Below are 26,486 nucleotides of genomic sequence, written 5' to 3'. Positions count from 1 at the left end.
AGATTTTATATATAGACACATTTATATGTTTGATTTTTGTATATGTTTATTATTTAGAATTAGAGCAAATTATGCTCAAGTTGGTGTGCTTGAGTAGAGCTAATTTAAATATAAATCAGCTGTAAAAATTAAATAGTCACTTCATTCCAATTGGCTTCCTCATTATTTCTAAGACTTGCTTGGAATGTCTTCTTTTCCAAGTCGCCCCTGCACACGAGCCTTGGCTGTAGTCCTGCCTCTTCCTGGAAGCCTTCCCTGACTGCCACCAGCCATTTGAGCTCAGACATTAATAAAACACAAAGTGACTTGCAGGCACCAAGTCTGCGTCTCTGCAGTGAAATGAGCCAGGCAAGGACTGACCCTCCACATCCCTGCCTTGTTCCCAGGGCTCTGCCATATCTCATTTTAGGTGAGAACATGATTTTTTCCAGTTTAGTCTTTATTAGTTGAGGACCTGGGAAATGTGGTTGGCTATGAAATCCTTCCTTAAAACTGCTATTTTCTGCACTACTGCTCATCTATTCTAGGTTTCCCATGTAGGGAAATGCTTACCTACTGCCTGACAAACACAATTAAAGCCAGAGTTAGCAATTTTTAGCCAATATTTTACATATATAACATTTTGTTTTGCCCTGGAGTATGGAAAATCTGTGGATTTTTACCAGAAGTTTTAAAAGCTTATTTCATCAAGCTAACCTCCCTGCTCCAGATTATTATTATAAGTGCTACTCCACTAATGCACATTTACAAATGCTGTGCAAGTTGCGAATGTATTTCTTTTTCCAGATGAAGGATTATCATTAGAATCAAGAGAAACATTAAAGTCTCCTCAAATCTGGTTACTGAGAACAGTAATGGGTTTAATAGGGAAATCTATCTGTCTTTTCTTGTAGGTTGTACCACTAATTGGTTTAACTCATCTTCCTCCCAGTTTAATGTATTTTAAGTTCTTTCAAAGATTGCTTTTTAAGAAGGACTTTATTAGCAAGCTCCTGAATAATGGAGCCCTAATTCCTTTGCTTGTGCTTGTTTTTACACAAAATGATGCATCCTCTAAGGATAAGAGAAACATGCATATATATCATTGTTTTAGGCACTGAAAAGTAAAAACTGGAATTACATGTAATAATACAATTTAATTTGAGCAGGCACAACCTCGCTCAATTCTTTGAGATGATCTCCAATTAGAAATGGGAATTCACCTTGTGTATGCTTTTAAAATCCCCTCAGAATGGGAGAAAATAATAGCAAATGAAGCAACTGACAAAGAATTAATCTCAAAAACATGCAAGCAACTCCTGCAGCTCAATTCCAGAAAAATAAATGGCCCAATCAAAAAATGGGCCAAAGAAATAAACAGACATTTCTCCAAAGAAGACATACAGATGGCTAACACATGAAAAGATGCTCAACATCACTCATTATCAGAAAAATGCAAATCAAAACCACAATGAGGTATCATCTCATGCCGGTCAGGATGGCTGCTATCAAAATGTCTACAAACAATAAATGCTGGAGAGGGTGTGGAGAAAAGGCAACCCTCTTACACTGTTGGTGGGAATGCAAACTAGTACAGCCACTATGGAGAACAGTGTGGAGATTCCTTAAAAAGCTGGAAATAGAACTGCCACATGACCCAGCAATCCCACTGCTGGGCATACACACTGAGGAAACCAGATCTGAAAGAGACATGTGTACCCCAATGTTCATCGCAGCACTGTTTACAATAGCCAGGACATGGAAGCAACCTAGATGTCCATTGGCAGACGAATGGATAAGAAAGCTGTGGTACATATACACAATGGAATACTACTCAGCTATTAAAAAGAATGCATTTGAATCAGTTCTAATGAGGTGGATGAAACTGGAGCCTATTATACATAGTGAAGTAAGTCAGAAATAAAAACACCAACACAGTATATTAACGCATATATATGGAATTTAGAAAGATGGTAAAGATGACCTTATATGCGAGACAGCAAAAGAGACACAGATGTAAAGAACAGTCTTTGGGACTCTGTGGGAGAAGGCAAGGGTGGGATGATTTGAGAGGATAGCATTGAAACATGTATATTACCATATGTGAAACAGATCACCAGTCCAGGTTCAATGCATGAGACAGGGTGCTCAGGGCTGGTGCACTGGGATAACCCTGAGGGATGGGGTGGGGAGGGAGGGGGAGGGGGGTTCAGGACGGGGAACACATGTACACCCATGGCTGATTCATGTCAGTGTATGGCAGAAACCACTACAATATTGTAAAGTAATTAGCCTCCAATCAAAACAAACAATTAAAAAAAATAAAATAAGATCCCCACAAGAAGCCCCAACTGTGTTTTTTCTTTTTAAAAATTTTTATTGGCATATAGTTGATTTATAGTGAGGTATAACTGATTCACTTTGCTATCTACCCAATTTTATTTTCTGTCATTAAAACTGCTATGGCTGGCAGCATATCTCTTAGCTCTCAAGGGTAAGTGCAGCCAGCCCCTCAAGTTCCTCAGAAGGGAAGATTTTGAGATTGCCTGCTGGTTTCTGAAAGCTTCATCTTCACAGTCAATCCCTACCATAACCCCATGAGGTTGAGACTGTTAATATCACCATTTTACAAATGAAAATCCTGAGGCTTGGAGAAGAGCAGTGATATGTGAAGAGCAACCACTTGTAAACTGAGAGCTGGTGTTCAATTAAGGGCTGATGGACCCAGAAGTTTGAACTTAAATTTTTTAATTCATTGAAGTACATTTGATTTACAGGGGTTGTGTTAATTTCTTCTGTATAGCAGAGTAACTCAGTCATATAAATATATATTCATATTCTTTTATATATATTATACTTAATATATTAATTATATTAATATATTATATTGTTTTTTGGAGAAGGAAATGGCAACCCACTCCAGTACTCTTGCCTGGAAAATCCCATGGACGGAGGAGCCTGGTGGGCTGCTGTCTATGGGGTTGCACAGAGTCGGACATGACTGAAGCGACTTAGCAGCAGCAGCATATTGCTTTTCATATTCTTTTCCATTATATTGTCATAGTATATTGTAACAGAATATTGGATATAGTTCTCTGTGTTATACAATAGGACCTTGTTGTTTATCCATCCTATATATAATAATTACTTGCATCTGCTAAACTCCCAATCCTTCCCACCTGTACCCTCTGTCTCCTTGGCAATCGCAAGTCTGTTCTGTATATCTGTGCATCTGTTTTTGTTTTGTAGATATGTTGATTTGTGTCATATTTTCCCACATATTTCCACATATAATTGATATCATATGTTATTTGTCTTTCTCTTTCTGACTTACTTCACTTAATATGATACTCTCTGGGTCCATCCATGTTGCTGCAAATGGCATTACATTCTTTTGATGGCTGAATAATATTCCATTTTATATTTATATGTTGTTCAGTTGCTAGGTCGTATCTGATTCTTTGCAACCCCATGGACTGCAGCACACCAGGATTCCCTGTCCTACACTATCTCCCAGAGTTTGTTCAAATTCATGTCTCTCTCTCTCTCTTTCTATATATATATATACACACACACACACACATATAGATATACATATATATGTGTATATGTATATCACATCTTCTTTATGCATTCATCTATTGATAGACATTTAGGTTTCTTGTCTTGACTATTGTAAACAGTGCTACTGTGAACATAGGGGTACATGTATCTTTTCAAATTATAGTTTTGTCTGGATATATGCCCAGAGCTTGGATTGCTAGATCATATGATGGTTCTGTTTTTAGTTTTTTAAGGAACTTCCATATGGTGGCTCAGTGGTAAAAAAAAAAAACAAAAAAAAAACCCACCTGCCAATTCAGGAGACACAGGTTTGATCCCTGGGTTGGGAAGATCCTCTGGACAGGGAAATGGCAACCCACTCCAGAATTCTTGCCTGGGAAGTCCCATGGATAGAGGAGCCTGGTGGGCTATAGTCCATGGGGTCACAAAAAGAGTCAAGATATGACAGTAACTCAACAACAACAGCAACAACAAAGAACCTCCATACTTGTTCTCCAGAGTGGCTGTACCAATTTACATTCACGCCAGTAGTGTAGGAGGGTTCCCTTTTCTGCCCACTCTCTCCAGCATTTGTTATTTGTTGACTTTTTAATGGTGACCTTTCTGACTGGTACCTCCACACTGTAGTTTAGATTTGCATTTCTCTAATAATTAAGTGATGCTGAGCATCTTTTCATGTGTCTCTTGATCATCTGTATGTAGAATCTTGAACTCTTAATGCAGTGCTATATTCCTGTTTGTATTCAGGGTAGGGAGTGTGGTTCTGACCTTTGTTTCAGGTGCATGGTCTTTAACTTGGGGAAGAGAGTCTCCTTTGCCTATGGGGCTGGAGTGCCCCCAGGTGCAGGCATCTGGGGGGGTGGTATATGAGTAGATCAAGTGAATGTCAACTCAGGAGACTTGGGTTTGTAGGGCCTTGGAGATGTTGCCTAACCTCTGAGAAACAGCAGAAAAGAATCTTAGCTTACTAGCTGGCTTCGCGGATCATTTCATGTGAAAATACCATGCTCATGATCTGGAGTCCCATCCTTTTACATTTGGTGGATCCACAGACACAAATAATCTCAGAGCTAGTGGTTTCAAAGTGCTGAACACTTAAGTCTGTTCTAGCCAAATCCTCCCATAATGCTGCAAACTTGTCCTGTCATCACCTCCATTCTGCACACGAGGAAACTGACCATTGGGAAAGCTCCTGCCCAGTCTCAGCTAGGATGGCATCAGAGCCCAGTGCTGTCATCCTCCAGAGCCAAGTTACTCTCTCCTGCCTCCCCAGGATTCTCCTAAAGCAGAATGACTGGTTATTGTTCCTAAAACCATACTAAGCAGAATCAACCCTCACCTATTTCAGTTCCAGTTGATCAGCACCCCAAAATTGTAGTCCAAGGAGCAATTGTAGCTCTTCCTTCCTGTCTTTCGAGCTCCCGTGGAGTGCAGCACCCCCTCTTCAGTGGTCCTTGCACACTTCCCCTGCCAGCACTGGTGCACTTGCTGCTTGCTGGATATTCAACAGCATGAGGGACCCAGTCCATATTGGGGAGGAGAGGACTACGTGTAACTGAAGGCTCCCAGCAGCGTGAGGATGTCAGGGTAGAAAGAGGAGGCTAGACCCAACGCAAGGCAGTTCAGGAAGGCATCCTTGTGTCAATCCAGCTCAGCATCTAATTCTGCCCTGAAGAAGGCCTTTTAGAGAAGATGCTAATTGCAAACACTTTGAGTGCATCGATCCACTGCTGCTCTGATTAAGCAATTATGCACAAACAGCACCTAGGAGGGCTGAAGGAGATTAGTTTGAAAGGGCTGGCACTGGGTCTCCATTTCTGAGAGGCCTGCTGGTCTGCTCCAGGGACAACTCCAGTCCAGCCCAACTCTTTAATTACCTTCAGAGGCACCGAAGTTTAAATTACATTCTGACTGTTTTCACATTAGCTTCTTCCAGCGCCCTGAGCTAAGCATTGGCAAGGCGAGGGTCGGACAGGGAGGGTCCTTCTGCCGGAGCGGTGGCTTTCTCCTTTGGTTCTTTACTTGCAAGATTTCCTGAGTTTTGAGAGCATACCAGTAATTGGTTCCCTAGCAGAGGTTCACAGATACCCTAAAATTGTTGTGTGTCAGATTTGCCATTTTCAAACATCCCCAATTGGGTGTTCCAATGTGGCCTTCAGTTAGGATTTGTAACACACAGACATAGACACTTACTCTATCTTTTAGGTATTAACACTGTAGCTCTAAATACAGAATGTCCACAGTCTGTCCCCACCTTTATTTTTCACATCATCTCATATATGTTTATACCTCAGATTGTTTCCTTACCTTCCTCTTTTCTAATCCTCTAAGACGGCTTGGTTTAAGTAGCATGTCATTCAGTCCCCAAAGTCAACAATCAGCTGAGATCAGCTTGGAATACTAGTCATCACCCTTGGGAGCATTTTTCAAAGGAGCAGGTGTTTCCCAGCTCCTGTCTCTTCCCTGGACATTACGTATCTTGAAACTTCCTCACTAGCTTTTGGCTTTGTCTGAAGGAAGACAGAGGAGCCAGGGAAGAAGGAGTGAAGGGGTGATGGGGGTGGGCAGGGCCAGGCTACTGACACTCATTCAGTGAAGAAGCAATCCTCTCTGCCCAGCAGTGCTCAGCTCGACTAACCTCTCCACAGGTAAATACTCATAGATCAGAGCACCCCTTCCTCTCTCGTGACCCTGCCAGGGCTACACGACCTCATCACCACTTTCTGCCCGATGCTGTTGGCCACAGTGCCCCGTCTCCCTCCCATCCACTGAGCCATCAGATGTACTTACTCCCAGCTTTGTTTGAACACGGTCTGCATTCACAGCCCACAGGCTTCATACCCGCTTAAAGCCCCAGGCCTTGTGGAGGGGGGAAAGTGCTCAGGTAGAAAAAGCCATCATATTTTCTTCCCAGGGCTGTATACCATCCACAGAGGCTGTGTGTGCCTTTTTTACACTTGCTTATTGCATTTCGTTCATATTTTCCAAACAGACAGGGCAGGTCTGCTGGGAGAACACCAAATTACCTGGGCCCTTCTCTGCCTGAGTGCTGCGCTTTCCTGGGGGAGGGAGCTGTCTGCCTGCACATTTGCAATAATGTAGGGGCCCTCTCCATTTCTCTAATGAAGCCCCTGTGGCTGCATAGATGATAGATGCTCCTGGGAGTATAACAGGAAGGCAGCAGGCTGGACTCAGCCTGTCCAAAGGACAACTGTTCTCACAGTAAAGCCCGATGGTGCTCCCTGCATCCTCTGCTGCTCAGCGAGCTGCCTCCTGGCATGGCTGGTAGAGCCTCCTTTACCTGTGAGGGCCTGGGGTTTTGATTTTTTTCCACGCGTAGCATGGACTGGGTATATTAATTGCCTTAGTTAGTACTGGCTATCCACAAGCCCAGTCAATCCAGAAGGCTGGTCCAGGACCCAGGGGCAGCCCAGCAAGGAGACAGCTGAGATCCAAATCCTGTCCCTGCCACCTGATGGCGATTTGCCTTGGGGAGTTTGTAACCCATGCACCCACGGTTTCTTTCAGTGCATATATTCTGAACAATGATTATGTCTCTATCCTTATGGTAAGTGCCGAGAATGGAGGTGTGGGGGGAAATCAGACACCCCCTCCCCTCATGTAACTTTGTCACCTGGAAGAAGGAGGCATCTATTACAACCTGAATCTCCTGGACTTGTACTGACCCACATACAAAATAAGTGAAGGAGAGATATCATTCTTTATATCCCAGGCATCTCTTTGGGCTTTTATGAAAAGCGTAACAATAAAATTCTAACATATCATGCAGACAACTGGGAGACGGGAAGAGGAACATAAATTTATCAAGTCCCCATTGTAAGCCAGTAGCTGTGAGGTAGGTTTTACTGATACTGTCTCATCTTACTCCATGTGGTAATGCTATGAGCTAAGCTTTATTAGACCATCCTGCAGATGGATGGAAGTTTACAGAAGGCAGCAAGAACACTGTTATGCCCAGTTAATAAGTATGCATTGGGAGCATTCTTTATGCCAGGAACCGACTGCATTAGGTGCTGAACTCCAAGAGCTGAGCCTTGGGGCGAGGCTTGGTTTCTGTTGCTATGATTTAGAAGGGGAGATGGACACTGAGCTGGAAGTTACAGGTGTGCTTTAAAGCAGAGACCTGACAGAAGATAAGCATTAGCAAGACAAAGAGAAGAAACGTGCTCCACGGGAACAGTGTGTGCAAAAGACAGCGCAGAGCCTAGAGGCCCAGGAGGAGTGAAGAGAGTTGGAGGCAGGGGCCACCAGGATCACATCAAGGAGTCTGGGTGGGCTTGTGCAGAGCAATTGAGAGCCTCTGGAGTAGCTAAGTGAGAAAGGGACTTAATCAGATATCCCTTTTGGAAAGATCACTTTGGCTGCTGGATGGCAAAGGGAAAGTGGGGAGCAAGACAGGGAGATCACTTAGGAGCCTTGTCTTGGTGGGAGGTCCCAGTGGTGCCTGGGCTGGCAGCAGAGATAGCAAGACGCAGGGGACTTTGGTGGGAGTCAGGACAGGCAGTCCCGGGCGCCTGCCCTGCGGATATGAGTGCTGGGCAGGGCCACGCTCTGATTCTAGGAGGAGGCAGAGATTGGGGGTCAGCTGAACAGATTGAGATCATGGAAGAAAGGCAGAGAGTAACCTGTAGAAATAAGAAGGCAGATATGGAAAGATTGCAGAAGAGGATGCTGGGCAGAGATGAGTGGGAGAATGAAAGCAATTAACAGTGAGCTGAAGCCAAGGTTGGGGTGAAAGGGAAGAGAATGGAGCGTGGAGGGCAGAGTGCTGGCTACGCCCACCATTCAGGAAATACGGCAGGGGATGGGGACACGGTCCTGGCCTTCATGACTTGGCCAGATCCTCCCCCAAGAGAGCAGAATTTTCCCCTCTGATGATCGGATGCTGGTGGCCTGAGAACTTTGCTTCTCTTACCAGGAGAGACTACCAGACAGCCCTCTGGAAATCATAAGGGTTGGCCCACCTCTGGGCAGAGTGTGAGATGGCAGATGGATGTGGCTTTATAGTTTTCTCCACACAGAAGTGTCTTTTCCCAAGGAAGGAACTGAGCATGTGGGAGGTACCCACCAGGGCCCCTATTTCTGGAGCAGTAATCCTCCTCTCCTGCCTTTATCAGTGGCCATAATAGGCACCTTAAAAGGCAAGCACTTTTCTCTCATTGCCAGCCCATTGTGGCTAGAATAGCGAATCTGAGCAAATAGCTCTCTGTGTGTCGGCATCTTTGAGTATTTCTTTCCTCTGGGACATATCTGGCCCCAGGCAGACTGCCTGACTTGCTCCTTATAAGGACTGTTCAGTTGAGGACACTGAGCATGAATAGGGAGCAGTAATTGAACGCCTTCTATCTCCACTTCGGCTTCTGATCTCTCTCCACCTTGGCCAGTGCCATCCTTCTTGAGGACTTGTCCCCGAGCGACAGGTTTGCTCCTTCAAGACTCCAGTCCCTGACTCGATCAGCCACCCACAGTCTGCATACTTTAAGAAGCCAGTGGGAATTCAGTCTTCTCAAGATATAGATTACCTGCACATCTGTCAGGGTTTAGTTAAACGTGACTGACTAATTCATCCTGCAGCATGAGATGGGGATTCATTTCCTTTGCAAGTTGACTTGGCAATTTTCTCTGCTCAAAGAACATTTAGAATAGACAGTGTGCATGGCAATCAGGAAGAACTAGATGCTATTAATTTTCCATTTTCAAACGCGAGATTGACTGTAGAGCCTACATCCCATTCTCCTTGGAAGAACAGACCACAGCCTCTCCTGTTTAGAGCTGTGCAAAGTCCGAAAAGTTAGAAAAGAGAGCCTTCTATATTCCTGCAGAGGCTCTGAACTGGGGCGGTTGTGAATGAGGCTTCTCCCTAGGGTTGGTACTGGTAGCTGGCAGAGACGAGCATCACCACTGTCAGCACAAGCTCCACCTCCTCCTCCTCCTTTCTGTGCATGTGGCTCAATGCAGGATGCTGGTCCCCACTTGAGTGAGCATGTGATCTCCTAGAGGCACAGACTTGCATATCAGGATATCATGATGGACCTGAGAAAGCTGGAAATCCCAAAGGTGGCTAGCTTCATCCAGTGCTCATTATACAATGTTCTGCCACACTGGAAATACTGTGTATCTGTGTTGTCCCAGATGGAGTCATTCACTGGCCACATGTGACTACTGAGCAACTTGGAATGGGATGGGGGCAAATGAAGAATTAAATTTTAACTTTTATTTCATTTTCATCAATTTAAATAAAAATAGTCACATGTGGCTCATGGCAACTCTACTGGATAGCAGAGGTATCTGTGTGTGCCAAAACCAGGTTAGCACAGAGGTGTGCTGAAGCCAGCTGTGTGGCCAAAGCCAATTGTGTTTAGCTATACTTGTCTTTGGGGCTTCCCAGGTGGTGCTAGTGGTAAAGAACCTGGCTGCCAGTGCAGGAGACATAAACATACAGGTTCGATCCCTGGGTCAGGAAGATCCCCTGGAGAAGGAAATGGCAACCCACTCCCGTATTCTTGCCTGGGAAATCCCATGGACAGAGGAGCCTGGGAGTCTACAGGCTTTGCAGAGTTGAACATGACTGAAGCAACTTAGCTAGTATATTTGCCTTACTGGTTTTCTGAATGCTGTGACAGTTGCTCTACACTTACCTATATATCATCAATTTTAAAATAAAAATAATAGTAGAAGTAATAAAAATCATAGCTGACACATGCTGAGTAATTACTATATACCAGGTGTTTTCCTCAGCATGCTTGTCTATTTTATAGTCACATAATGATACCTTGAGTTTACAGGTATGATGAAACAGAGGCACTGAGGAGTTAAGTGGCTGGTTTGAGTCACCCAGCAAGTCAGTAGTCACACTGGGATTCACACCAGGCGGTGTCATCCCAGAGCTCAAATACACTGCTGCCTCTCCAGACAGTCCTCCATGCGGCTTCCTGGCTGCTGTTTTTAGATCCAATCTTGTTCTGGTTGTTGGAAGCCAGGTGTTGTCTTGAGGTCATTAGCAACCTGGGTATAAGCAATGGTCACACATTCCATGCTTTACACAGTTCAGCTGTGGCTCCTGGCTGGAAGGAAGGCAGCAGCTAGACGTGAGCACACTCAGGTTGCATAGACCTCGCCTGGGTCTGCTCACCACCTCACCTCAAGTGGAGGGCAAGACAGTCCTTTCCTGCCTGAGGCTTAGGAAGTTGGGCTGTGTTCTCCATCAAGTACCAAACCCCAGGCTCAGGAAAGAGGGGCTCTACTAATGCAGTGAGGTAAACAGGAAGAGAGGCTCTGCCTAGTATTGTTGTCTTCTGGAGAGGATTCATCCCTTGGCAGGGCAGATGGGGGCTGATGGCCTCAGCTGAGTGAAGGCTGGATGGGAGTCTGAGTGAGACCCACAAGTCATTTACCTTGACTTCTGGTGCCTTCTGGTGGAGAGCCTGGGTGTTCGCTGGGGTCCCTCTGCATTGACAGATTCTAGCCTTCATCTGCGTCTTGCCAGCACCGTGAGACATTCAGAACGCAGCTCTGTGTCATAATGGTGACTTGCTTGGCTTTTATTTATTTATTTATTTGATATTTTAATTAACTTTTATTTTTTTTTAATTTTTTTCCATTTATTTTTATTAGTTGGAGGCTAATTACTTTACATCATTGCAGTGGTTTTTGTCATACATTGAAATGAATTAGCCATGGATTTACATGTATTCCCCATCCCGGTCCCCCCTCCCACCTCCCTCTCCACCCGATCCCTCTGGGTCTTCCCAGTGCACCAGGCCCGAGCACTTGTCTCATGCACCCAACCTGGGCTGGTGATCTGTTTCACCCTAGATAATATACATGTTTTGATGCTGTTCTCTTGAAACATCTCACCCTCGCCTTCTCCCAGAGTCCACAAGTCTGTTCTATACATCTGAGTCTCTTTTTCTGTTTTGCATATAGGGTTATCGTTACCATCTTTCTAAATTCCATATATATGTGTTAGTATGCTGTAATGGTCTTTATCTTTCTGGCTTACTTCGCTCTGTATAATGGGCTCCAGTTTCATCCATCTCATTAGAACTGATTCAAATGAATTCTTTTTAATGGCTGAGTAATATTCCATGGTGTATATGTACCACAGCTTCCTCATCCATTCGTCTGCTGATGGGCATCTAGGTTGCTTCTATGTCCTGGCTATTATAAACAGTGCTGCGATGAACATTGGGGTGCACGTGTCTCTTTCAGATCTGGTTTCCTTGGTGTATACGCCCAGAAGTGGGATTGCTGGGTCATATGGCAGTTCTATTTCCAGCTTTTTAAGAAATCTCCACACTGTTTTCCATAGTGGCTGTACTAATTTGCATTCCCACCAACAGTGTAAGAGGGTTCCCTTTTCTCCACACCCTCTCCAGCATTTATTACTTGTAGACTTTTGGATAGCAGCCATCCTGACTGGCGTATAATTGAAATTGGGAAAAGTGATGGTGGTGGGCTTCACTTTTTATTTATTGAGAATTTCTCTCCTTGGGTCTCTAATTCCTGTCCTTCCCAATGCTAAATGCAGTGCTGGGTGTTCTGCCTCTTGCTAGTGGCCCACTGCCTGGACCCTTTGTCAGGATTCTCAGGACCTAGAATTAGGGTGAAATCAGGCAGCAAGGGAAAGTCAGCTCCCTTCTCTGTGCCACCGTCCCTCCTTTGGGGATTCCCCTCCTCCAGTCTTAGTTCTTGCTGAGACTATCAGATAGCCTGCATCTACCCATCCAGCATCTGGAGTTTCTTGTTCTCAGAAGGAGTGTTCATTAAATTTTCTCTGTTCTACCCTAAAAGATGAGCTGGTTAGTTAAAGATGGGCTGCAAAAAAGGACTCTTTCAGGGATGAGGCATCCATCTGTCCATAAGGGAAAGTCAATCAAATCAGTCTGTCCAAAGGCCAGCAAAATATGCCACACTCACAAACCCACATGTGAGCGGTGCAAAATTGAGAGTTGCTCATACTGGGGTCTTTTGATGTCCCAGGCTGCCTTTCCCTAAGAGCATTAGCTATCCTTAAGTGTTTATCTCTTGGCATGGGTTCGGTGGAAAATGTGATCTTCTCTGGCAAACCGCAATAGCAAGTTTGATCTGGTTAGCAAAAGGACCCGTGACGGCTTTTGGAGGCGGGTATGCAATGCTTGCTTACAGAGTGCGGAGGCAGTCCCCGTTCAGGTTTGCATAGCGCTGCTTGCCTGGGAGTCTCAGCTCTCACTTTGTCACACTCTTTACCTGTGAAGGCAACATCTTTGGGGCCTTTTCCCAGTGGGGTAAGGAGTTACATCCTGGTTGGAGAGAGAGGTCTGTTTGGAGCATTGCATGTTGAAGGGAGAGTGCCCATAGACTTAATGTTTCTTCCATCTGCTTTTTCTCCAGCCTGCACAGACACGGAGCTGAGAAGCCTTGCCTCCCGGCTGAAGGACTGGTTTGGAGCCCTCCACGAGGACGCCAACAGGGCCATCGAGCCCACCAGCTCGGAGACAGCCCAAGGCAGTAAGACGCGTTACTCCTGCTAGTTTATTTCATTTTAAACACCACACTTCCTCAGTTACTGACATTGATTGACCACCCTGAGATGCTGTTGTTAAAAGAAACACTAAGTTAAATGTACACGGTGACTTTAAACATGCTCCAAAACAGAAATATTAAAATATTGGAGGGCAAGGAAATGCCTTAGAATGAAGAAAATACAACCGTTTATTTTTCTTAAATCGGGTTGCAAAGTTATCTAGTATTTAATATTAATTTTTAGGAAATACGTTTAAGTACATATAAAGATACAAACATGACAAACTATCATGTATAAAATGGATAGGCAATAATATACAACACAGGGATTTAGAGCCATTTTCTTATAATAACCTAGAATGGAGAATAATCTGCAAAAACACTATGCTGGACACCTGAAACTAACACAATATTGTAAATCATCTATACTTCAATTAAAAGGAGTATAAGTCTTCAATTAAAAGACCATCCCCAAAAAAAGAAACGCAAAAAGGCAAAATGGCTGTCTGAGGAGGCCTTACAAATAGCTGAAAAAAGAAGCAAAAGGCAAAGGAGAAAAGGAAAGATATACCCATCTGAATGCAGAGTTCCAAAGAATAGCAAGGAGAGATAAGAAAACCTTCCTAGTGACCAATGCAAAGAAATAGAGGAAAACAATAGAATGGGAAAGACTAGAGATCTCTTCAAGAAAATTAGAGATACCAAGGGAACATTTCATGCAAAGATGGGCACAATAAAGGACAGAAATGGTATGGACCTAACATAAGCAGAAGATATTAAGAAGAGGAGGCAAAAATACACAGAAGAACTATACAGAAAAGATCTTCATGACCCAGATAATCACGATGATGTGATCACTAACCTAGAGCCAGACATCCTGGAATGCAAAGTTAAGTGGGCCTTAGGAAGCATCACTATGAACAAAGCTAGTGGAGGTGGTGGAATTCCAGTTGAGCTATCTCAGATCCTAAAAGATGATGCTGTGAAAGTGCTACACTCAATATGCCAGCAAATTTGGTAAACTCAGCAGTGGCCACAGGCCTGGAAAAGGTCAGTTTTCATTCCAATCCCAAACAAAGGCAATGCCAAAAAATGCTCAAACTACCACACAATTGCACTCATCTCACACGCTAGCAAAGCAATGCTCAAAATTCTCCAAGTCAGGGTTCAATAGTACGTGAACCATGAACTTCCAGATGTTCAAGCTGGATTTAGAAAAGGCAGAGGAACCAGAGATCAAATTGCCAACATCCATTGGATCATTGAAAAAGCAAGAGAATTCCAGAAAAGCATCTACTTTTGCTTTATTGACTATGCCAAATCCTTTGACTGTGTGGATCACAACAAACTGTGGAAAATTCTTAAAGAGATGGGAATACCAGACCACCTGACCTGCCTCTTGAGAAATCTGTATGCAGGTCAAGAAGCAACAGTTAGAACTGGACATGGAACAACAGACTGGTTCCAAATTGGGAAGGGAGTATGTCAAGGCTGTATATTGTCACCCTGCTTATTTAACTTATATTCAGAGTACATCATGCGAAATGCCACACTGGATGAAGCACAAGCTGGATAAAGACTGCCAGGAAAAATATCAATAACCTCAGATATGCAGATGACACCACCCTTATGGCAGAAAGTGAAGAACTAAAGAGCCTCTTGATGAAAGTGAAAGAGAAGAGTGAAAAAGTTGGCTTAAAACTCAACCTTCAGAAAACTAACATCATGGCATCTGGCCCCATCACTTCTTGGCAAATAGATAGGGAAAACAATGGAAACAGTGAGAGACTTTATTTTGGGGGGCTCCAAAATCACTGCAGATGGTGACTGCAGCCATGATATTCAAAGATATTTGCTCCTTGGAAGAAAAGCTATGATGAACCTAGACAGTGTATTAAAAAGCAGAAACATTACATTGCCTACAAAGGTTCATCTAGTCAAAGCTATGGTTTTTCCAGGAGTTATGTATGAATGTGAGAGTTGGACTATAAAAAGAAGGCTGAGCCATGAAGAACTGATGCTTTTGAACTGCGGTATTGGAGAAGACTCTTGAGAGTCCCTTGGACTGCAAGGAGATCCAACCAGTCAACCCTAAAGGAAATCAGTCCTAAATATTCATTGGAAGGACTGATGCTGAAGCTGAAACTCCAACATTTTGGCCACCTGATGTGAAGAACTGACTCTCTGTAGAAGACTCTGATACTAGGAAAGATTGAAGGCAGGGGGAGAAGGTGATGACAGAGGATGAGATGGTTGGATGGCATCACCGACATGATGGACATGAGTTTAAGCAAACTCCAGGAGTTGGTAATGGACAGGGAAGCCTGGTGTGCTGCAGTCCATGGGGTCTCAAAGAGTTGGACGTGACTGAGTGACTGAGTTGACTGATACTTCAATTAAGAAATATATAGAACCACACCATTTTCACAGCTGTAAGCTTTCGTGGCATGGCATATTCTTCAATTTTTTTTTCCTGTCACATAGGGAAAAATATGTTTCTGTGTGTATGTATACACATGCACACTTTACAGACTGTTTTATGGCTGCCTTTTATCATTCAGCAATACACTATGACTATCTTTCTATACTGTTGAGTAGTATTCTGCTTTGTAAACATGACATAGAATCTCAATATATTGATATAACATAATTCATGCAATTAGACCTTTATTTGGGAGCTTTGAAGTTGCTCCTAATGTTCAGCTATCATAAGCAACACGGTAGCAAACATCTTTGATAACTCGGGCTTATGGACATTAGTGAGACTGCATTTTGTTTTCCAGAGATGGGCTACTCGACAAGTGTTCCCTCCACCATCACCAAAGTGACTGAAGACCATAATCTGAACCTCTCCATAAGCTGGAGAGAAAACTGGGGGTTAGGTCTGTGCGTTTGCACTTTGGTGGAGCCTCTCACTGCCTCTAACCCACAGGCCACTAGGGGGGCACTTCTCTACACTGTGGCCCCTTGGTACAGAAGGGCTGACTCAGTAACACAATTGTTGAGATACATGGAGCTTTGCCATAGCCTTTTCTATGTAGTGATTTTTATTGATTTGTCAAAATATAAAAATACATGTTATTTAAAGCAGAGATTATTTCACCCCATCCCTGATGTCACACTTGTGTGGACAGGATTCCTGAATGTAATGCTCCTGGATTGAGCTAAGTGAGTAAGAAGTGACACTGGTAACTGCTGGAACCCAAAGTCTAACCAGCATCTGGTCTTCAGCCCAAATCAGGATGTTATTCATAATTTCAGGATTATTCTTTGCTGTTCACAGCCACCTAGAGAATGTTGATCTAGATGACAATTCGCTCACCAGGTTGGAATTTTTACCAATTAAGGGAAAAGTCGATTCTGGGAAGCAGATGCTATATGTCCAAAGAGAGGGTCCTGGTGGTTGTATGAGTGTGAAGAGGGATGTAAGATTCTTCCCATTCATGTCAAAGGCTTCCTTGGGAGTTGTGGACAGTGGGAAGCTTTCCCCAGGGATCTTCCAGGAGTGACTGAGCCACTTGGCTTTCTGTATAGCCTTTCAATGAAGAGCAGATTGATGAAAGAGCTGCTCCTCACAGCTTCTAGTCCCAGGAGACTCCTTCTGCTGACAGCCAGTGAGCCTGCAAAATGCCTGCCCTTGGCCACAAGCAAATTGAGTCCCTGAAGAGGTTTTTAGGTGTGATGTTCTGAAACAGCTGGAGTGAAGGGATATAAAGGAATGACACTGGGTTTGTCCATGAGGCACAGGAGGGAGAGACACTGTCAGCCCAGGAGTTCTGAAGGGGAAACCAGCAACCCTAGAAGTCCCATGAGTTTGGGGCCAACCAACCAGAAGGGCTAGTCTGTTCCCCCTCCATCCGTGGATAGCAGATGCAGATGCCTCTCTTTTAGAGCCTTCCAAATAGGTGTGGGTGGGCTCGACCTTAGCCTATTGCCCAATGAGTTTAGCACTTCTTTTTGGTGGTCAGTAAGCAATATTAAAATTTCCCAGAATCCTGAGATGGAGACATGATCCTGGGCTGCCAGCAGTTGCTGTTCCAGACTTATCCCTAAAGTGGGGAAATGGGCTCTGGCCCAAAAAGCTATGAAGGGGAAGGACCGATGGCAGTCAGGAATCATGTTCACAAATGGGTTTACTAGTCCTTCCTTTTCCACAGCTTTAGACCTTAAAGCAGCCATTGAAATGGAAATATTGACATGATAGCTAGTTAGTCCAGTGGAAAAAATGACTGAGCAAATTAAGAACAACTCAGATCTCACCAACCAATCAGACGACAAGAGAAATAAAGGATACCGCATTACATTGGACTGTCATGTTTCCTTCAGCTCTTCTTGACTCACTCACATTCTTGAGAGATCTTGAGAGATCAAGAAAGTATTACTAAAAACTGTAAGTCTGAAGAGGGGTGGGCTAACATTTTTACAAAACAGCTGAAGAAAATGAGAAACTGATATACAGAGGAGCTCAGTAACTTGCCCTTGCACATCACTGACCTGAATTCGGTGTCAAGCAATACAATTTTCAGTTCACTTAAATTTTGTTCCTTTTATTCTTCCTTCTTTGAACCTATTGACTACTTGTTCATTGCCTTTTTTTTTTAAAGAATGACTAGAAGAACCAATCATAGAATTTTGTGAATATGGAGAAGACAGGCACAAAGACATTGGACATGCACTGGAGTGTATAGATTGTACACTGGATGTACACTGGACTATACTTAATATACATTATATACTGGACAGACACTGGACTGTACACTAGGTGTACACTGGATGTTCACTGAGTTGTACACTATACACTAGACATACACTGGTGTATACTGGACATACACTGGACTGTACATTGCACAGTGGGATGTGCCCTTGGACTGTACACCAAGTGTACACTGGACTGTGCACCAGATGTGTCCAGATGTGCATTTGAACTGTGCACCAGATGTGTCCAGCTGTGTCCCAGATGGGCATTTGGGCTATGTGCCAGATGTGTCCAGATGTGTCCAGCTGTGTTCCAGCTGTGTTCCAGCTGTAGTCCAGCTGTGTTCCAGATGAGCACTTGGGCTATGTGCCAGATGTGTCCAGCTGTGTTCCAGCTGTAGTCCAGATGTGTTCCAGATGTGTCCAGCTGTGTTCCAGATGTGCACTTGGGCTATGTGCCAGATGTGTCCAGCTGTGTTCCAGCTGTAGCCCAGATGTGTTCCAGCTGTAGTCCAGATGTGTCCAGCTGTGTTCCAGATGTGCATTTGGGCTGTATGCCAATTGTGTCCAGATGTGGCCAGCTGTGCTCCAACTATGCATCAGATGTGCCCTAGATGTGTGCTGGACTGTACACTACTGTACACTGGACTGTGCACCACTGTACACAGTACACTGGACTGTACATACAGTATGTACATGGGACATACATTGGATGTACACTGGACTGTGCACTGCTGTACACAGTACACTGGACTGTACATACAGTATGTACACGGGACTGTGCACCGCTGTACACAGTACACTGGACTGTACATACGGTATGTACACGGGACATACATTGGATGTACACTGGACTGTGCACCGCTGTACACAGTACACTGGACTGTACATACGGTATGTACACGGGACATACATTGGATGTACACTGGACTGTGCACTACTGTACACTGGACTGTGAAAAAATTTAAACAAGTACCAGCATGATGTTTCCGGTACATCATGGACACACATCCTTTGAACACATATATGCAAAGTGGCCAGCTCTAATGATGTCAAGATTTAGTTTCTTCGGATTTTTCCTTGAGGTCTAGACAAGATGCCAAAAAAGTTTAAAGATCAACTTGCTTACATTTTATTACAACCAAAGAGTGATTGATTCGAAAGCATATAATGTATAGCTCAAAAACAAAAAATAAAACCCCCACAACTGAACTTAGAATAGATGTACTTTTTTTACCCATGATTTATGTTTTCCAAGGAGAAAATTTGGTGATAAACATTTGTAAATGTTTATGTTCTCAGAGTTCTGGGAACATTAAAAAATAAAATTTCCCTTTCCCATGTATTAAAATGGTAATATCCTCTAACATGGATGAATATTACATAAATTATTCTGTACAAAAGTGTGGAGCCATTTAGTGTCAAGTAAGTTATCTTCCCTTATTCAGTCGCCCCTGAGGACATCATCAATGTAGAGATTGTCCAGTCATGACCTTCAGTCAAAGAAGAGGCCAGATTATGTTGCATAGTATCTCTTCTTGAGAAGGGGTATTTTTCTAAGATGTCTTTTAAGATATCAAAAAGAATAAATTTAAAAATGGAAGAGTTTTTATATTGGAAGGGGGTAAACTTTGCAATAGCTAGACAACCTTTCTCAACAAATTCCATTGGGCACTTCCTGTGTGCCTCTACAGGCTGAGTCTATGAAGGAAACAAGACAGTCTTTGCTGTCAAGTAGCCAAGGGTCTAAATTAACAGGCACTGAAAATGGGAGGGAAGCATAGGCTTCCATGAGAGCTCAGAGGAGGAGGTGCAACGGTTTACTGACCTCTGGGCAGTGAAGACTTTTTTGCAAAGACACTGCTTTAAAGGGTGGGCATGCTTTCTTCTGTCTTATATCATGCTGGCTAAGCAGGGGTTCCTGGTGAGACACATAGAATCCAATGACAGGCTATAGATAAGAACCCAAGAGGGACAATCAACCCCATCAGGAGCCTCACTGACAGTTACTGTGTTGCTAATCCCTCAGCTTAGCACCCAAACCTACTGGAAGTCCTCAGGGTAGGAGGATCCCATGTCATGCAAGGCAGAGGCAGGCCTAGAAGAGGAGGGACCAAGAATGTAGACTCAAGGTTGGGCCACCTGAGCTTGAATCTCAGCCCCACAGCTGTATGACCTTGAATAAGTAACTTAAACCTTGAGCTTAAAAAAAAAATCTTTAGAGAGGGTAAAGCATCATTTCATAAGCTGTTAGAAGGATTCAGTGAGATAATCAAGTATAAAATGCTTAGAAGAGTGCCTTAAGTAACTCAAAAGTGAACTATTGTCATCATTTTCTCAGGAAAATAAAACCAGTCTTAGAAATCCAGATTATGGAATAATTTGAAATGGCCTGGTGGTTTTGATTCTGAAAGAAAGATGAGTTTTAGATGTGGGGCATATCTTCTCTGGGGCTTGTCTGCAGTAGACTTAATATCCCCAGTGTTAAGCCAAGTGTCATTATTTGAGTACATATAATTTCTATTGTAGAAACAATTCTTTAAGAAAACTACCCCTCCCCCCCACCCCTGGGAAATAAGAAAGAAATGATTGTCTGAGTCAATTTGGATTCCATATCATGTATCTCTTGAGGGGATTGCCGAAAAGAAAAAATGGAGAACAAACACAGGTATCTGGCTTGTTTTCCCATTAATGTTCAGACTTTTGAATTGAACAGTCCTTTTAGATATAATCACTGCTTCTGGATTGTGCCACCTAGTTTCATTTCACTGCCATCCTTTTTACAATAGGTTCTTTTGTTTTTTCAAATAATTTTTCCTCAATAGAAAAGCATAATTTGCAGTATTATCCATTAGTCTTCTTACTCACCATGTCTGTACTCCTCCTTTCAGGTATCCCTTGTTTTAAGCAAGTCTGATAAATTCCTATTTATGAATTTCTAATATCTTTGTATTAGATGAAAACTCCTATTTACATCACAGATAAATTAGCACTGGGGATTTGTTCCCGTTAGAACACATTTTCTTCAAATGCTGACTTCCATTTTAGTGCATTTTAAATTGTTTCATTTAAAAACCAACCACCACCACATATTCTGGTAGAAGGCTACAGAGGATATACCTGGGGAGGGGGTGGGCCCTGGGGCTCCCTTTGGAATGGAAAGCTGGGAAGCCAACAGGGCAGGAGAGAGCAGGCTGAGACATGTCCTTTCCATCGCAGGGTTTGACACCAGCATCCTGCCCATCTGCAAGGACTCCCTGGGCTGGATGTTCAACAAGTTGGATATGAACTATGACCTCCTGCTTGACCACTCAGAGATCAACGCCATCTACCTGGATAAGTACGAGCCCTGTATCAAGCCTCTCTTCAATTCTTGTGACTCCTTCAAGGATGGCAAGCTGTCTAACAATGAGTGGTGCTACTGCTTCCAGAAGCCTGGAGGTAAGGCAGGAGGGAAGTGGGGTCCAGTGGCCAGGGTCACCATGCTGGGTAGGGAAGGGCCATCTATCATGCACTGGGGCAGAAAAACACAGCTAGAGAATAACACATTCCTCCATCTGATGGCATGCTAAAAGGCTCATTTCTCTTAATTGATCTCCACTTTCAGCATGGTAGAGAAAGCCCCAGAACATAATCAAGGAATGTGTTATTCCAGTCCTCCTTTTAGGAAAATCTTTTAACCTCTGTGCCTCAGCTTTTCCACCTGTAAAGTGGGTGTAGAAGCCTGTTACATAATTTTCAAGGTCAGTGTAAGATTCTTAATGTCTTTATTTTTTATACATTGTCTTCAGATTAGGTTCTTGTGTGTTTGTTTTTAGTAGGGACTCTATACAAAAATATTATAATTGTTCTAGTCATATGTATTGCAAATAGTTTATTCCCTCCCCCCAATTATGACTTAGTGTGTTTTTTTCTAAGAAGAAATTTTAAGTTTTAAGATAGTCAAATTTCTCTGTCTATATTTTAGGAATTCTTAGAACCTATACAGCTTATGTTAAGCTTACATAGGTATTTCCCACTGTGAGATAGTAAAACAATTTCCTTTTGTTTCCTTTAGTCCCTTTGTGGGGTTTTGTTTACTGAAATCTCTTATCCTTTTAGTTTTTGTGTGTGTGTAGTCAAGCAGAGTCCCTGTCCTTGGAGATGTCTCACTACTTGCCCACTTGTCATTTGCTGACTACCCATCTTTCCCATACTAATTTGAAATGCTTCCTCTCTCCTTTATACAACTCCTTTATACAACTCCATTATACAACAATCTACAATATATACAACAATATATATATATTTTATATATGTCTATTTCTGGATGCTCAGTCCTATTAATTGACATGTTTAGTCAATTTAGTGGTCCATTCTCTCCTCTCCTTCATGAATCACAGCCTTATCATGGCAAAGGCACTTGCATCACTCAATGAAGCCATAAGCCATGCCATGTAGGGCCACCCAAGATGGATGGGTCACAGTGAAGAGTTTTGACAAAACACGGTCCATTGCAGGAGGAAATGACAATCCATTCCAGTATTCTTGCCTAGGAAACCCCGTTGACAGTATGAAAAGGCAAAAAGATATGAGCCCCCCAGGTCAGGAGGTGTCCAATATGCTACTGTGGAAGACTGGAGGGAAATTACTAATAACTCCAGAAAGAATGAAGCAACTGGGCCAAAGCAGAAACAAATGCTGAGTGTGGATGTGTCTGGTGGTAAAAGTAAAGTCTGATGCTGTTAAAAATAATATTGCATAGGAAACTGGAATGTTAGGTCCATGAATCAAGGTAAATTGGAGCTGGCCAAGCAGGAGAGACTGAACATTGACATTTTAGGAATCAGTAAACTAAAATGGACAGGAATGGGCAAATTTAATTAAGATGACCATTGCATCTACTGCTGTGGGCAAGAATCCCTTAGAAGAAATGGAGCAGCCTTCATAGTCAACAAGAGTTCAAAATGCAGTACTTGGATGCAACTTCAAAGGCAGAATGATCTTTATCCCATTCCAAGGCAAACCATTCAACGTCTCAAAAATCCAAATCTATGCTCAAATTTCTCCAAGCCAGGCTTCAGCAATTTGTTAACCATGAACTTCCAGATGTCCAAGCTGGTTTTAGAAAAGGCAGTGGAACTAGTAATCAAATTGCCAACATCCACTGGATCATTGAAAAAGCAAGAGAGTTCCAGGAAAACATCTATTTCTGCCTTATTGACTATGCCAAAGTCTTTGACTGGGTGGATCACAGTAAACTGTGGAAAATTCTGAAAAAGATGGGAATACCAGACCACCTGACCTGCCTCTTGAGAAACCTGTATGCAGGTCAGGAAGCAATGGTTAGAACTAGACATGGAACAACAGACTGGTTCCAAATCGGGAAAGGAGTACATCAAGGCTGTATATTGTCACCCTGCTTATTTAACTTATATGCAGAGTACATCATGAGAAACGCTGGGCTGGATGAAGCACAAGCTGGAATAAAGACTGCCAGGAAAAATATCAATAACCTCAGATATGCAGATGACACCATTCTTATGGCAAAAAGTGAAGAAGAACTAAAGAGCCACTTGATAAAAGTGAAAGAGGAGAGTGAAAAAGTTGGCTTAAAGCTCAACATTCAGAAAACTAAGATCATGGCATTGGGTCCCATCACTTTATGGCAAATAGATGGGGAAACAGTGGAAACAGTGGCTGACTTTATTTTTCTGGGCTCCAAAATCATTGCAGATGGTGATTGCAGCCATGAAATTAAAAGCTGCTTACTCCTTGGAAGGAAAGTTATGACCAACCTAGACAGCATATTAAAAAGCAGAGTAATTACTTGGTCAACAAAGGTCCATCTAGTCAAGGTTATGGTTTTTCCAGTGGTCATGTATGGATGTGAGAGTTGGACTATAAAGAAGGCTGAGTGCTGAAGAGTTGATGCTTTTGAACTGTGGTGTCAGAGAAGACTCTTGAGAGTCCCTTGGACTGTGAGGAGATCCAACCAGTCCATCCTAAAGGAGATCAGTCCTGGGTGTTCATTGGAAGGACTGATGTTGAAGCTGAAGCTCCAGTACTTTGGCCACCTGATGCGAAGAGCTGACTCACTGGAAAAGACCCTGATGCTGGGAAAGATTGAGGACAGGAGGAGAAGAGGATGACAGAGGGTTAGATGGCTGGATGGCATCACTGACACAATGGACATGGATTAGGGTGGACTCGGAGTTGGTGATGGACAGGGAGGCCTGGCGTGCTGCGGTTCATGGGGTTGCAAAGAGTCGGACATGACTGAGTGGCTGAACTGGAACTGGATGCCCCAACCCACTGATACCTAAGAAGCTGAAGTTGACCAGTTCTATGAAGACCTACAACATCTTCTACAACTGACACAAAAGAAGATGTCCTTTTCATCATTGGGGATTGCAATGCCAAAGCAGGAAGTCAGCAGATACCCAGAAGAACAGGCAAGTTGGACCTTGGAGTACAAAATTAAGCAGGGCAAAGGCTAACAGAGTTTTGTCAAGAGAATGCACTGGTCATAGCAAACACCCTTTCCCAACAACACAGGAGACAACTCTACACATGGACATTACCAGATGGTCAATAGTGAAATCAGATTGATTATATTCTTTGCAGCTGAAGATGGAGAAGCTCTATACAATCAGCAAAAACAAGACCTGGAGCTGACTGTGGCTCAGATCATCAGCTTCTTATTGAAAAATTCAGGCTTAAATTGAAGAAGGTAGGGAAAACTACTAGGCCATTCAGGTATGATCTAAATCAAATTCCTTATGATTATATAGTGGAGGTGATGAATGGATTCAACAGATTTTATCTGGTAGACAGATTGCCTGAAGAACTATGGACAGAGGTTTGTACCATTGCATAGGAGGCAGTGACCAAAATCATGTCCAATAAAAACAAATGCAAGATGGCAAGGTGGTTGTCTAGGAGACTTTACAGGTAGTTGAGGAAAGAAGAGAAGCGAAAGGCAAGGGAGAAAGGGAAAGATATACCCAACTGAATGTAGAGTTCCAGAGAACAGCAAGGAGAGAGAAAGCGGCCTTCTTAAATGAACAATGCAAAGAAATAGAGGAAAACAATATCGTCGGAAAGACTAGAAATCTCTTTAAGAAAACTGGAGATATCAAGGGAACATTTCATGCAAGGATGGGAATCAAAAAGGACAGAAATGGTAAGGACCTAACAGAAGCAGAAGAATTTAAGAAGTGATGACAAGAATATACAGAAGAACTTGACAAAAAGGTCTTAATGAACCAGATAACCACGATGATGTGGTCACTCACCTAGAGCTGGGTATCCTGGAGCGTGAAGTCAAGTCGGTCTTAGGAAGCATTGCTGCCAGTAAAGCTAGTGGCAGTGATGGAATTCCAGCTGACTGATTTAAAATTCAAAAGTTGACACTGTTAAAGTGCTGTACTCAGCATGTCAGCAAATTTGGAAAACTCAGCGGTGGCCACAGGACTAGAAATGGTCAGTTTTCATTCCAATCCCTAAGAAAGGAACTGCAAAAGAATGATCAATCTACCATATAGTTGCACTCATTTCACATGCTAGCAAGATTATGCTCAAAATCCTTTAAGGTAGGCTTCAATAGTATGTAAACTGAGAATTTCCAAATGTACAAACTGGGTTTTGAAGAGGCAGAGGAACCTGAGATTGAACTGCCAACATCTGTTGGATCATGGAGAAAGCAAGGGAGTTCCAGAAAAACATCTACTTCTGCTTCACTACTTTGGGCTTCCCTTGAGGCTCAGCTGGTAAAGAATCTGCCTGCAATGTGGGAGACCTTGGTTCAGTCCCTGGGTTGGGAAGATCCCCTGGAGAAGGGAAAGGCTACCCTCTCAGGTATTCTGGCCTAGAGAATTCCTTGGACTAGTCCATGGGGTTGCAAAGAGTCAGGCATGACTGAGAGACTTTCACTTCACTACTTCACTGACTGTGCTAAAGCCTGAGACTGTGTGGATCACAACAAACTGTGGAAAATTCTTAAAGAGGTGCCAGACCACCTTTCCTGTCTCCTGAGAAACCTGTATGTTGGTCAGGAAGCAACAGTTAGAACTGGACATGGAACAATGGACAATTTTTCAAATTTTTCAAAATTGGGAAAGGAGTACAACAAGGCTATATATTGTCACTCTGCTTATTTAACTTATATGCAGCATACATCATGAAAAATGCCAGAGTGGATGAATCACAAACTGGAATCAAGATTGCTAGGAGAAATATCAACCACCTAGATATGCAGATGATACCATTCTGATGGCAGAAAATGTAGAGGAACTATTGATGAGGGTGAAAGAAGACAGTGAAAAAGCTGGCTTGAAACTCAACATTCAAAAAACTAAGATCATGGCATCCACTCCCATTTCTTCATGGCAGAGAGAAGGGGAAAAGTGGAAGCAATAACAGATTTTATTTTCTTGGGCTCCGGAGTTACTGTGGACAATGACTACAGTCATGAAATTAAAAGATGCTTGTTCCTTGGAAGAAAAGCTACGGCAAACCTAGACAGCATACTAAAAAGCAAAGACATCACTTTTCCAACCAAGGTCCGTGTAGTCCAAGCCATAGCTTTTCTAGTGGTCATATGCAGATGTGAGAGTTGGACCATTTAGAAGGCTGTTGTTTTTCAGTCAGTAAGTTGTGTCCAACTCTTTGCAACGCCATGGACTGCAGCATGCCAGGCCTTCTTGTCCTTCACCATCTCCCAGAGTTTGCTCAAACTCATG

At 43.1% G+C, this 26,486-nt stretch overlaps 1 protein-coding gene across 2 annotated transcripts in view; it reads left to right on the top strand.

The window, feature by feature from the left end:
* Positions 1 to 26,486, top strand: part of SPOCK1 (SPARC (osteonectin), cwcv and kazal like domains proteoglycan 1) — a 564,476-nt gene that overhangs the window by 519,005 nt on the left and 18,985 nt on the right. For both annotated transcript variants that reach the window (XM_070465401.1, XM_020873556.2), the window contains 2 exons: positions 12,937 to 13,053; positions 20,983 to 21,204. In XM_070465401.1, coding sequence (XP_070321502.1) covers positions 12,937 to 13,053; positions 20,983 to 21,204 — 339 coding nt within the window. The remainder of the gene's footprint in view (positions 1 to 12,936; positions 13,054 to 20,982; positions 21,205 to 26,486) is intronic.

Source organism: Odocoileus virginianus, chromosome 3, assembly GCF_023699985.2.
Source record: "Odocoileus virginianus isolate 20LAN1187 ecotype Illinois chromosome 3, Ovbor_1.2, whole genome shotgun sequence".
In the NCBI taxonomy this organism is placed as follows: Eukaryota; Metazoa; Chordata; class Mammalia; order Artiodactyla; family Cervidae; genus Odocoileus; species Odocoileus virginianus.
The sequence above is the reverse complement of the archived record's forward strand: the minus strand, read 5'-3'. Positions and strand labels throughout refer to the sequence as shown.